Source organism: Tribolium madens, unplaced genomic scaffold (genome assembly GCF_015345945.1).
Source record: "Tribolium madens isolate multiple individuals breed KSU strain unplaced genomic scaffold, Tmad_KSU_1.1 Scaffold_97;HRSCAF=244;Tcas5.2_LG3a, whole genome shotgun sequence".
NCBI lineage: Eukaryota > Metazoa > Arthropoda > Insecta > Coleoptera > Tenebrionidae > Tribolium > Tribolium madens.
The window spans coordinates 1,887,361-1,900,938 of NW_025401069.1; the positions used below are offsets into that span (position 1 = coordinate 1,887,361).

General features: G+C 33.8%; 1 protein-coding gene across 2 annotated transcripts; it reads right to left on the bottom strand.

Moving 5' to 3' along the window:
• Nucleotides 1–566: 566 nt before the first annotated feature.
• Nucleotides 567–12,443, bottom strand: LOC123014693 (calcineurin-binding protein cabin-1-like). Of its 2 annotated transcripts, XM_044413927.1 has the most exons (25): nucleotides 12,021–12,443; nucleotides 11,873–11,974; nucleotides 11,619–11,827; nucleotides 11,347–11,569; nucleotides 11,031–11,297; nucleotides 10,760–10,983; nucleotides 10,575–10,709; nucleotides 10,158–10,454; nucleotides 9,932–10,106; nucleotides 9,757–9,884; nucleotides 7,531–7,853; nucleotides 7,191–7,481; nucleotides 6,975–7,144; nucleotides 6,299–6,930; nucleotides 6,063–6,252; nucleotides 5,331–6,011; nucleotides 5,109–5,283; nucleotides 4,867–5,060; nucleotides 4,653–4,816; nucleotides 4,371–4,605; nucleotides 4,196–4,324; nucleotides 1,813–2,688; nucleotides 1,406–1,765; nucleotides 1,219–1,273; nucleotides 691–828 (listed from the first exon to the last, which is right to left on the bottom strand). In XM_044413927.1, the coding sequence occupies exons 1-24, from the start codon at nucleotides 12,327–12,329 to the stop codon at nucleotides 1,223–1,225; spliced, it is 6,540 nt and encodes a 2,179-aa protein (XP_044269862.1). In that variant the 5' UTR covers nucleotides 12,330–12,443; the 3' UTR covers nucleotides 691–828; nucleotides 1,219–1,222. The 2 variants fall into 2 exon arrangements, with proteins under 2 accessions (XP_044269861.1, XP_044269862.1); XM_044413926.1 differs by lacking the exon at nucleotides 1,219–1,273 and having other exon boundaries at nucleotides 567–828.
• Between the last annotated feature and the right edge of the window lie 1,135 nt (nucleotides 12,444–13,578).

Below are 13,578 nucleotides of genomic sequence, written 5' to 3' on the forward strand. Positions count from 1 at the left end.
TTGCGTGTAATCCGGCAGGTGGCACTAACGCAAATGTTAGGTTTGCTACTAGAATTTCCAACACTGTAAGGATGTTTTCCAAATAAGTAGGATAAGGAAAGTCGTGTGATGTTCACACCAGATTTTTTATATACACAAAAAGACTAGATCTGTTGGTAACAGATTTGAAAGTATTTTTGTTAACAATTTGAAACACTGCAACCGGTTTTGTTGCTTGACAAATTGTTGACGTACAACCCCTCAAGATTGTTGAATTGTTGTTAATTAAAAACGTACTCCAATTGTAACCTTTAAAAAATAGAGTCAGGATTGCTAACAGATTCATTCCTTGTGGATCACTTTGTATTTTTTGACAGCTTCTAGAGAGCAAATAGGAAGGTCATGGAATGTCAAGAAGCTCCAACTAGTGCATGATAGATACTAAAAGACGAATTTGTGTTTTTACATTTTAAAAAAATAATTCCATTACTTGAAAGATTTTAAATCAATCAATCATTTACTAGAATCTTTTGTGCCAACAATAATTAAAACGGAAAAGGTACGAGTGTTACTACAAAAAAAACAACTCAGATTACAAATATTTATTATAAAAAATTTATCGGCACACATATTAAACTAATTACTCTTAAAAATGTCAAAAGTAGGTCATTCAATTACTATAACGTCATCATCCAACGGTGGTTTCTTTTCTGTTTTTTTTGTTACACTCAATGACAGTGGTAGATTGGGAGGTAAATTAACTTGACTTATATGCTTAGAAACTTTAGGTGGTGGTTCTTTATGTTGCTGTCGACTGAGAGGTTCTTTATAAGGTTGAGTAACTGGAATCTTAAAAAAAATGTAAAAATACAAGTAACACGTCACAGGTATTAATGAATAAAAATAATCTTTTAAATCGACCTCACTGATGATAAATGAAAGTGACAGCTCATGCAATATGACCCAAAAAAAACTTATACTAGATGTAAATAAAATAAATTCTAGTAATTACAAAAAAAAACTGTGTACGTTTTCAGGCCTATTTGGATTATCTGCAATGTCAAACTATGGTGGACCGCAGACTAAACAACTACTATGAAAGAAATATTTCATCTAATGCTACATCTTTAAACAAGTAGAAGCAGATAGTAGAACAACTTAAACTACACCAGCGATGCAAAAACAAGACAAATCATAATCCTCCGTTTTACATACAAAACAGCGTAATGTGGAACTTACTGGACTACAACGCCGGTTTCCAAATGTTGGCTTGTTCTGTTGGATTTGTCGTGTTCTAGGAGTTAAACATGTAATGAAAATTTGAAAAATGACAACACTCATTTAAACTCAAAACTAGAAGCACAACTCAAAAAATACACGTGATGATGAGACATGATGAACTCATCTACAAAAAACGCAACTTTACCTGACTTATGGAAATCCCCGAATCCAATGGAAACTTATAACTCGGCTTGGTGACCGACAACGACGGAATACTTGGAATATTCAAACTTTTCTTGATCGCAGCGCCTCCTATCGGTGCACTAATAATCTCAGCCTCAATGTGCCTCCCCAAATGCTTTGTTGAGTGCTGTTTCTGTTTATCGGCCAATTTCTCTTGCAGGGTTTTACCCGGACTCGGAGGCGTCATAAACGACGACGTTGTTATCAACGGTATAGAACTCTGCAATACCGGCGTTATAGAAATGTTCGGACGTTCCTTCATAAGTATGTTTGCCGCTTTATCCATGACTTTGTGGTGCGGCAAATTTGATAACATAGGTTCCTGTAAAATCGACATTAAACACCGAAAACAAGTGACCATCGCCTCACTTTGAAAATCTGCGAACTGGGTGTTGTTTTAGTCACAGCGCTTGATTTACTCAACTTAGTAACATCAGAGTAGTTCGTGCTTCCGGTGTATGTATTTTTGACACCACTCGGTGTATAAAAGGATTTTGTTTTACAAGTCACCGGAACATGACTCATTGAAGTGACTGAATGTGTAATTGTTGCTTTTTTGTTTCCCAAATTAATTGGTTGTTGCTGATTGGTTGACATTGAATGTGGCATAGTGACATTGTAAATATTGGACGGAATAGTCGGTTTGACTTTACTAATCGTAGCAGGCTGGGACGCTGATGTTACAGTATGTGGCAATTGTTTTTTGTTATAACCACTAGTTTTTGGCGAAATTTCTAAACCCCCATACGACTTAAGTGGATCAATTTTTAACCCAGTTGGCGTTATCGTTGTTTCCACCTTTTTCTTATAACCTCCAGTTTTGGTATCTGCCATTTGTGACGCCAAAAACTGGCTCGAACTCATCTGTTTTAACAAATTCGTGTTACTCAAGAGCGGATTTTGCCCCCCCATAAACTGATTGTTGAACTGATTTTGAAGCAAAGCGTTGGCAAATTGATTTTGAGTCTGAGTCAAGTATTGACTCAGCTGAGTCAATTGACTGAGACTCAGACTCTGGCTGTATTGTTTAATCAACTCTTCTTGGTAATGCTTGAGATAGTTGTAAGTAGCATTTTGCCAGGAGAAGGGATTCGTGGCAACGTTGGGGCTGCGACCTCGGGGCACTCGGCCTTGTCCGGGGACTTTCGGCAAAGGTGGCCGACCACGAGGTCTCCCCACTCCCGGTCTTTTGAGCGGTTGCTGATTAGTGGGGTTTATTGTTGAAGGTGTTGGCAAAACCGGAGGCTGAAAGTCAAATATAATTTAATTGCGGATCAAAAAACTTAGAAATTAAGAAGGCAACATTGGTTATTATCATGTCCTAGGGGCGGGTGTTGCCTAGCCGTCTCTTGCAACTACCAATAGAGTAATTCCATGCCAAAACGATCACTTTTAAAACTCATTGTTTCTGATTTTTGTAAATTTGAGGTATGTTATAGAACGTGTAAAAATAAGCGACACGTTTTCCACCGTTTTTTATTTTTTCAATGTATGTTGAAAAAACAGGAATGTACAAAATTAAGTACCTCGTAACAAAAAGAATTTTTATCTAAAGAGCAAATCAACATATTGAAACGATTTTTTTTTTAATAATTGATATAAGTAGGTACCCTACGGACGTGATAATACATGTATTCTTAAAATTTGTTAGTAACAAAAAAATTAAAAATATATTGTTTAAACAAAAAAATGAACAATTAATTACGCAGGTTCTTAAAATTCTCAAAACATTTATGTAAAAACTTCCATCATTTTACTATCTCTTCACATAAGTTTCAAGACGGACGTTTTAAAAATGGCTGAAAAAAAATTATTTGAGAGCGCTTCATAGTGTATGATCCCCTAAGATCGTCTGAAAGTAGCTTTTCTTGAAAATTAAATAGAAAAATTACTAATTACCGTTACTAATAAACTGTTGTAAAGAAAACACATAATTTCCAATAACTTAAGATTTATTTTTCAAAAAATATCAATTATAAATACAAATTCCTCGGTTGAGGAAGGGTACTCTCTTTTTCTTTATTCTATTTTCTGATATTAAAATAAAAGTATGTAGATTTCGTATACCTTTTTGGAGCTTTGTTCGACTAAAATGATCATTTAAAAAATCGCAAAGTCTTTCAACTTGTCGATTAGATTATAAGTGTAAAATTTTTTTCACAGATTTTTTTAATATTCTTTTCATGTTCCTGGTATCTTACCTTACATGGCATATCACGTTCATCCGGGAATTTTGACACACCCTGTATAGCCAAACGTAATATGTGAAATATTTACTCAACCGAAGAATTTGTTTTTTATTATTGATATTTGTTGAAAAATAAATGTTAATAAATTATTGGAAATTAAGTGCTTTCTTTAGAACATTTTATTAGTGACGGTAATTGGAAACTTTTCTATTTACTTTCCAAGGAAACGCTACTTTCAGGCGATCTTAGGGGATCATGCACTATGCAGCGCTCTGAAAAAAAATAATTTTTTTCAGCCATTTTTAAAACGTCCGTCTTGAAACTTACGTGAAATACGTGTCACTTATTTTTACACGTTCTATAACATATCTCAAAAATCAGAAACAATGAGTTTTGAAAGTGATCGTTGGCATGGAATTTCTCAATAATTCAGTATTGACAACAGATTTTTTAACCCAATCAGTTTTAAATTATTCAGTGTCACCAACTTAATTTCAAGTCACGCCATTTTGATCAGAAATTTAAATGAACGCATGCCATATTAAATTTTTAAAAATACCCACATTTGGTACTCCGGGGACTCGCTGAAGAGCTGCTTGTTGATTTTGCATTTGACGTTTTTGTTTTTCCACTAAACGGTTCTGTTGGCAGAACTTCGTCGCTAAGTCTAATACGTTCGCGTTGTCCGGTATCTGGAAACAATAAAATTGCCCTCTGTTGGTAACAATGTCAAATCACCTTATCCTTTTTCATTTTTTTGTAAACTTCGGTCAACATTGACCCAAATGTTAATTCTTTGCTAGTTTCGTGTTTTTGTACTCTTTGATACGACCGGAATATATCTTGTAATAATCTTTGAACTGCAGCGTCGGTCATATTAGGGACATTTTGTATCTGAGACCTCATACATTGGACACACATAGCCATAGCTTGATCCGCAAATTGTATTCTCTCGGAATCTTTAATATAAATTCTGGAAAAGAAAAATTAGATACTCAAACTTGACAAAAAATGTATTACTTGTCCGGATCTGGAGTTCTCCTAAATTGCATCGACAAGTCTAAGAGTAATTTATTATCATTTGTTGCTCGTAAAATCTGCAAAAGAAGTGTTATGCAACGACTCATATGAGCCGATAATGATCCCGGCCGATCGATTTCACTTGAAGGAATTCGCCAAATACCCTGAAATTTTTTTAAATACATAATAAACTACTTGTAACAACAAGACATACATTGAAAAAATTGTGGTTTTTCCGGTCGGAAAATAATCCATTTATTACGACACCACCTTTACACGTGTATTCACCCAAAAGCAATTGTTTACATTTATTGAGATCTTTCTTTGCCTTGTAATTGTAAAACAAATGAGCCAATCTGTATAAGGCTTTGTAATTCTGAGGTAATCGAATTATGCATTGTTCCAAACCTGAAAATTAGGTTTTAGATTGCGATTTTTTGACAAATGGTAAATTACCAATTATGCAACGGTCAACCAAAGCTAGAATTTCGCTATTAGACATGTTGCCATTTGTGGTTTCCGATGACGATGACGATGACGAAGAACTGCTGTCGTCATCACTATCAGAGTCGGAACTACTAGAACTACTAGTTGAACTACTCGGGGAACTACTCGACTCATCCACAGATGTCTAAAATACGATAATATTAGCCTCACTCAATTTTAATCAAGCATTACCCTAATATCTGTCTCAGTTTCGCTCCCACTTTTAATTTTCGCCTCAACTTTTTCTTTACTTTCTTCCACTTTTACTTCCACAACATTTTTACTAGTAACACTCGTATCAGAATCGGGTTCTTGTTCTTCAGTTTTTTTCATAGTTTCTTCCATCATTTTATCGAGAAACTCTTGAACGCTATCTCCAACTGGTTTTGTCTCCACTTCATCCTTTTTTTCTTCCACGACCAGTCTTTTTGGTTGCTCATCGTCAGAATCAGAAATCATAATCACATCACTCACTTCTGTTTCTTTTTCATTGTCCAGTTTTTTACCCACTGACATTTTTACATTGTGATCAACTTTAGACAACATGTCGTCAAGACAATTTTTAACGTCTTTCATCACTTCTTCGTTTTTTGTTTTATCAGCATCGGTTGGTTTAACGACAGGATTTTGATTTAGCAAAACGTTTTGTTTGACTAGATTTTTTTTCGGAAAATACGACTTGTCTAAATGTTCTTTGAAAAGATTCCCGATGGAATTTGGAATATCTTTGCCTTCGTGTAATTCCAAATATTTCAAAATTGAGGCATTTATGCGGTAGTGCAACTCGAGGGCCTCAACTGCTAGGTGTTGGGGGTTGTGGTAATTGATTTTATCCGGATATAGCGCGTTATTTTCATGCAATAATTTGCTCGCCTTCAATTTATAAAAATTAATTATTCACTAAAAAAATAAGAAAAAACTCACAGTGACATAATACTTCAAATACTCGTTAGGTTCTTGCTGTTTTTTCTCCGCGACTTTCCCCAAAATGTAATATTGTAACCAGCGTTCGTCCGCTTCAGCTTCATCAGGTTGGTACAACTGAATCGCTTTCTCGAAACTCCGACCCGAACTTTCCAAGTAATTATTTTTCTGGTTCTCCAAGTACTCGAATCTAAACCAATCACTTACCATCCGAGAGCCCAAAAGATACTACTTACCGTTCCATACTCAAAACATCTGACTCGGATTTCATAACCCTCGAACAGAACGAATGCACCATATACTCAAAAGATCCAAACTCAATCCACAACATAATATGATCTTTCTCCAAATCGAGCGCTTTTCTGAAACTAACTTGGGCACATTTGGCCTTATCTAAAAACTCCAACTCGTTTTTTAATTTTTTACAATAATTTAGTTTATTTTCCAATTGGCTTAAGTAACTCAAACCGATGCAAGCCCACGAGTCGAGTCGATTCGGGTTTATGCAAAGATCCATCATGAAATATTTCAAACACCGATTAAACTCTCGCTGTTTGAAGTAATAATCGCCGATCAAATAATAAATCGCACGAACTTTATTCGAAAATTCAATCGTTTCAGGTAATTCCGTCGTCTTGCCTTGAATAAACTCGGTTAGTTTTGGCATTAGCGGTTGTGGATCCATGACAGAAGGAACAAGAGCTATGATTCTTTGAAGAAGTTGCTCCAAATCTGACGAAATAGAGGCGTTTCGATAGGAATTGAACTCGGGAAGACAATCAGGGCCGTAGAAATCGTACAGTTGAAAGGCCCGTTCCCAGGTTAGAGGAAGCGGATCGACGTTATGATCCGCCAGATGGCGCGACACCTGAAAACTAAGTCACCACAAGTCACACCAATCAAATAAATTACTTTGTTTTTCTTGCTGGGATGTTGGTAGAGACAGAACAACGCCTGCTCGATGTGAATGTCGATTTTGTCGCGCAGAGGCTCAAAAATGGGGGTGTCTAAGCGGTCCAGAATTGTGTCCAGAATGAAGTGGAGGAGTTCCCCGTTTCCAGTCAAACACCACCCTTTAGGACCTACTTCCAATTTTAGTAACAATCAAAATTGATAAAAATAACAAACCTAGGAATTCATGTGCTGAAAAGAGAATGCTGACAGAGGGCGGCAAATCCTCGTTTTGCGATTCTGACACTTCGGTGAAATTGTTTTCATTTTTGTCGGTTTTGACATGAGGCACACGTTTACTCGCCTGTTGCCGGTGCTCCTCCCTAACCAGAATATAATGCAACAAAATCCAGGGTGTAATACACCCCAATGGGATTCTAGTCATATTCTCCGCATTTAATTGCTTACAAACTATTTTAGACAAAGTTTCGACAAGACGAGCCTTTTTCTCCTCACTAAGAGCGTCAACTGTGACAAAATTAATAACAAAACTCTCCAGAAATTGCGTGAAACGTACCGACTCCCACAGTTTCCATTTTGATGATTTCCTGGAAAAAGGCTAAACATTTTTCGACGATTTTCTCCCACTTATCAGCGTCTTTTGTAGGTTTGAGAAAGTGGGTTAAGGCCTCAAAGAGACACTCCTCGGTCCAGACAAAACATTCAGTCAGGTCTGTGAACCACAAAGAGTGCATTAGCATGGCCAACTGCGCCGGTCGGCCCATTTTGCCACAAGTCGGGTGATTCCCAGAACTGTTAAATGTGAGTTTTAGAATTTCGGCAACATCTCGGTATTTTTCGCTGTTGTATAATGCCTCGATGCAATTTAATGATGTTATCCTAAAAGACAATAGTCAAAAAATTATCAGTGATAAATTATTACACAAGGCGACAAAAAAATGTCGTTATGTCGTGACAACTTGACAAATTTTATATCATTTTGTTCGTCTCAGTGAGACAAATCAAATGCACTAAAAAAAAAATTAAAAAGTCCACACACTTTGAACTAAATACATATTTTTTTAATTTAAATGAATTTAAAATCCTTTAACTTTAAAAAATCATTACTCAATAACTATTAGGCCGATTTCTTTCAAATAAAGACCATTCTAAAGGGATGGCCTTGCCCTTTAGAATGATATGAAATTTGAAATTAAATATTGGCAAACTTTTCTTCGAACAGTGTTCGAAGAAGTTCGAAGTAATCTTGAAAAACCCTACGAGTATTTTTTTTTCTTCGCACTATCGTGTAGAGCATCTTTTTATTAGTAAGAATCCAAATTTTTAAAATAATATACCTTGTAGTTTTTAAGATATGATTTTTTGAAGTTAAGGTTTGCTATTCAAGTATTGCGCCATATAGGAGAAATGCATGTTAATCTTACTTAAAATTGCATTTTTGTAAAAGTATTTGTTTTAAGACTCTTCTTTTGCTTAAAAATGGTCAATTGCATCTTCTTTGTTCTAATTAGAATAAACAAAAACTGTTTCTTTACTTAAAACAAACAAAGAGTACCTGCGTACTAATTAAAGCAAACAAAAAGTTTTTTTGTTCTAAAAATGATCACTGATCATTAAGCAAAAAAGATCTAGAAGTTTAAAGCAGTAGCTTTAAATATAAGAACAAATCTTTTTCAAATTAAATGACTTTCCATTCAGATTCCAACCTGTTCACTTTGTTCTAGCTTTCTGACCTTTTTTTTTGAAAATGTTCTCAACAAATGCTTTTCATCAGTTTCTACTGATATTGAATGCAATAAGTCAGTTGCTTCGTGTGGAACTGTTATCACAACTACTACTACCTACAAAATAACTGAAGCTAATCGTAGAATGTACCAACAAAATAAATCAGGTGACTTATTGCATTTAACATCACTCGAAAGTGATGAGAAAGCATTTGCTCAGAACATTTTCAAAAAAAGTTCAAAAAGCTAGAACAAAGTGAACAAGATGAAATCTGAATGGAAAGTGATTTGATTTGAAAAAGATTTGCCCTTATATTTAAGGCTCGTGCCTTAAACTTCTAGATCCTTTTTGCTTAATGATCAGTGATCATTTTTAGAACAAAAAAACTCTTTGTTTGCTTTAATTAGCACGCAGGTACTCTTTGTTTGTTTTAAGTAAAGAAACAGTTTTTGTTTATTCTAATTAGAACAAAGAAGATGCAATTGACCATTTTTAAGCAAAAGAAGAGTCTTAAAACAAATACTTTTATAAAAATGCAATTTTAAGTAAGATTAACATGCATTTCTCCTATATGGCGCAATACTTGAATAGCAAACCTTAACTTCAAAAAATCATATCTTAAAAACTACTAAGTATATTATTTTAAAAATTTGGATTCTTACTAATAAAAAGATGCTCTACACGATAGTGCAAAGAAAAAAAAATTACTCGTAGGGTTTTTCAAGATTACTTCGAACTTCTTCGAACACTGTTCGAAGAAAAGTTTGCCAATATTCAATTTCAAATTTTATATCATTCTAAAGGGCAAGGCCATCCCTTTAGAATGGTCTTTATTTGAAAGAAATCGGCCTAATAGTTATTGAGTAATGATTTTTTAAAGTTAAAGGATTTTAAATTCATTTAAATTAAAAAAATATGTATTTAGTTAAAAGTGTGTGGACTTTTTAATTTTTTTTTTAGTGCATTTGATTTGTCTCACTGAGACGAACAAAATAATATAAAATTTGTCAAGTTGTCACGACATGACTTTTTTTTGTCGCCTTGTGTTATCACATACATGTCTAAATGTTTTAAAATTTTAGACGTAACTTCGTTACTAATTAATCCACATTTGAAACAATTAGGTAAACATAAGAAATATTTTTCGTCGTGTTTTTTCTCCTCCTCTAACATAATTTCCTGAATCTGTAATTTTAAATTAGATAAAGTTCCGACAAAAATTACAAACTTGCCAATTCGAGAGCTCTAATAGCCAAGTCGTTGTTTCCCTCCTTTCGGAATATGTGGGCTCGTAACCAATACACACGCAAAAAAACTGACGGAAATTCCTCTTGCCAGTCTTCCTCCCATCCACTTATAATTTGCAAAAACGCTAGAGAAGTTACATGAATCGTCCTGGTCTCAGATCTTGAAATTAATTAACTTTAAAATTATTCTCAAACCAAAAAGAAAACTTACTTAGGCGAGCTAAAATTAATTAATTCGCCGTAAAGCAACGTTGCTAACGCATCATCTCTCATTTCTATAAACGTCGATTCACCGGAAAAAACCTGAGGATGATCAAAATGTTCCCGATACATGTTGTACGCTTCTATGTATATTTGAAGTAACTCTTTGGGCCATTTGACGTGCCATAATTTAGATAAAGAAATGACAAAATCCTTGATTAGGACAATAGCGTCACAGTAATCACGTGGTTGGTTCCACAGATTCAAAATATCATCCTTTTCGCGATCAGTTCCAAAATAGTCTTCACTGTAAATGAACAAATTTGAACTTGCCGCTAAAACTTTAACTTTTGATTGGCCATCAACAAAACAGTTCGTTTGTGATTGACCAATTATTGGCGGCATTTTAAAATTTATTCCAACTTACAAACTGACAGATTTCGGCGAATGTATAGGTGATAAAATATTAACGTGTTGATTTTCGACATACATGTTATACATATCAATAGTATTCATCGAATCCTCAAACTGATTATATTTTTCTTCACCAATTTTATTTTTTCTACAATGATCTGATTATTCCAGACTTAAAATAAAATTAAAAGAAATTACAATAAATTCTTCGGAATAACTCTATTTAAGGCATCCTCCACCGTAAAATCTTTATCGGATTTTCCTTTTTTGGCATACTTTCGTTTACTGTGCCACCCCCAAATTTGCAAGTCTGATAATAAGTCTCTTTTCCTTTTGTTACTTTTATTTAAAGACCGGTTTTTATCAGTTTTACTGTCGTTATTTTCATCTTGATCGTCCCCATCTTGCTCCATTACTTGTTCCTTGATTAATTCATAATTAAGAAAAAATTAATTAAACCTCTATTTACCTCATCATTATCAGTTTGTATTGGGGTATTTTCCTGTTCATTGTTGTTTTCACTATTTTGTGATTGTCGTCTTTCAATTACACTTTCTGCATCCACTTTGTCTTTCTCCTTTTCTTCTTCCACTTCCGGTTCCAGCGCTTTTTCCGGTTGTACATTTTCCTCAACTATTTTCTCTGTCGGTACTTCAAATTTTGGGGACTCTTCCATCTCAACATCATTGTTATTTTGACTCATACATTTATTAACATCAACCATAGTAAAGTGACTCTACAGGAATTAAAAATTAAATTAAAATTCCTAAATATTTAGATCATACCATATAATTATCAGTAATATACTGATGAAGATCAGTGACTACTTTACCAAAAGAGACCCAAGTGAAATCATCAAGAGCTTTCGGTAAAGGAATTGTTTGTAAAGGTTTAGGACCTAAAGATTTTTCTACTTCGGTGATTTGATCACAAAGAATTTGTTCTTTTGCCAAGATTATTTTTTCATCTTCTTCTTCAACCTTTACATCAAGGGGTGGTTCCCAAATACTAGTCATAATTAATTTAAATGATCAAACATAAGAAAAAGTTAACTTACTAGTCAGGATTATATTTTTGGTAGTAGGGAAGAGTTGCAGGATTGTCTTTATAAATCTGTTTCCTTAACACTAATCCTTTAGTATAATCAGGATCCAAACAAAGGGCTTTGCCTATGTATACAAGACATTCTACCGTATCCTTCATGGCGTATAGAACAGAAATTAATTGGTCTAGACAGGGCCAGTGCGATTCACTACATTCAAGGCCCTAAAACCGGCTTTTAGCACATTTTTTACCGTTTATAACGCAAACCTTTGAAAAAGCGTAAGCCGCCTGTCGAAACCGATTCTGCTTAATCGCCAGTTTTCCAATTTTGTGCCAAAGCGTAACATCTGTGGCATCTAATTCTGAGGCCTACAAACACGCGTGATTAAAAAATATATAAATAAAACCCAATTACGTTTAAATAATTATCAAGAGCATTGTCAGGGTTTCCTTTCTTGAGATAAATGTTCCCTATATTTACAAAACAAGAGTATTTTAAAGTAGACATTGACGAAGGAAGTCCCCCATGATTTTCAAGTTGCGGGATATTGTCATTGATCAGATTTATAAGAATTTCTTCAGCTTCTAAATAATCTTCAGTAGATTGTAAACGTAAAGCTTTATTGTAAAGCTCTAAAGCTATTTCTTCTTGAGCCTCTCTTCTAATCACCGGGACATCTTCGTCCGAAGACGATTCCCGGTTTAAAGCACGGATTTTTAACATGTTCACACCACAAAATACAACAGTCACATTGCGTAAATGTAAAAGACACCTATTTTAGCCTTTGAGCTGAAAAAATATTTAAAAATTCGACAAAGCTCCTAACCTAACTTTTTTCTAAACAAATATGATAGTTGACATCAAAATACGCATGCGCAGAGCCAAACATAAAACGGCACTAAAATTCGTTCATCGAATATTATCACAGCTTATTCTTTATTAAAATGGCAGTTTCCTTTTTTATATAAAATTTTGGGGTTTTTGTAATGAAAAGCAGACTTAAGTAAACATATTATTTAATAATCACATTTTCATTTTTTAAATACATTATTTTACATTATTCAAACATTATAATACCATTTCATTTAACAATAAGAAGCATTAGGGACTTTCATTGAAAGTAATGCTTTTATTAAAAATATACTTTTAGAAATAATTACCTAAGAAGCTATTAACTAAATTTGCTATTCGATATTTAAAATACATTCTTTAACTGCTAATTGCTACACTGATATTACAACATTACTTTAGTCAAAATATATATATTTTATGTTACAAAATTTAAAAAACCTTTTTCAAATGGCAAAACCATATATTAATATACACAACTGCAAACATGTTCAAACAATTTGGCACACTGCAAAAATTTCTTACACCTAACATTTTTAAATTAACGTAACAGCCAAACATCAGCTGAAAAAAATTAGTGCCACTTAATACTACCATTACACAACAGGACATCGACGTTTTCATCATTGCTTGGCTGTAACTGTTCAATGACTAGCAATTTGTAATGTAATAATTAATGAGTATTATTCCACTGAACAATTAACAATCGAAAAATTGACAAAATAGTTGGTAGTTATAAAATAAGTCATTTGTCAGTTTTATTGTAAGTTGTTGTAAGCTTGAGACATTGTTTTAATTAATAAATAAGTCCTTTTACCAATCATATGACAATGTCTTAAAAAAAGCACACAGCCTTTGAGAAAGCATCACCCTCCCAAACGATCCAATTTTGGTTTATTTCAGTTAAATGCAATATAAAAATAGTTACAAAATTAAGTACTTGTTCTATGAGGAGGGCTATTAATAATCTTATGCTGTGATATGTTACTACAAAATTTCGTTATATTGTTAAGACAGTTACAAGCAAAACAATTTAATTGGTATTTGCATGTTTCCAACGATTCAATCCAAATAAAAAAGATAAAAATGAGGAAAACAATTTACGTTATCAGAGTTATCTAAA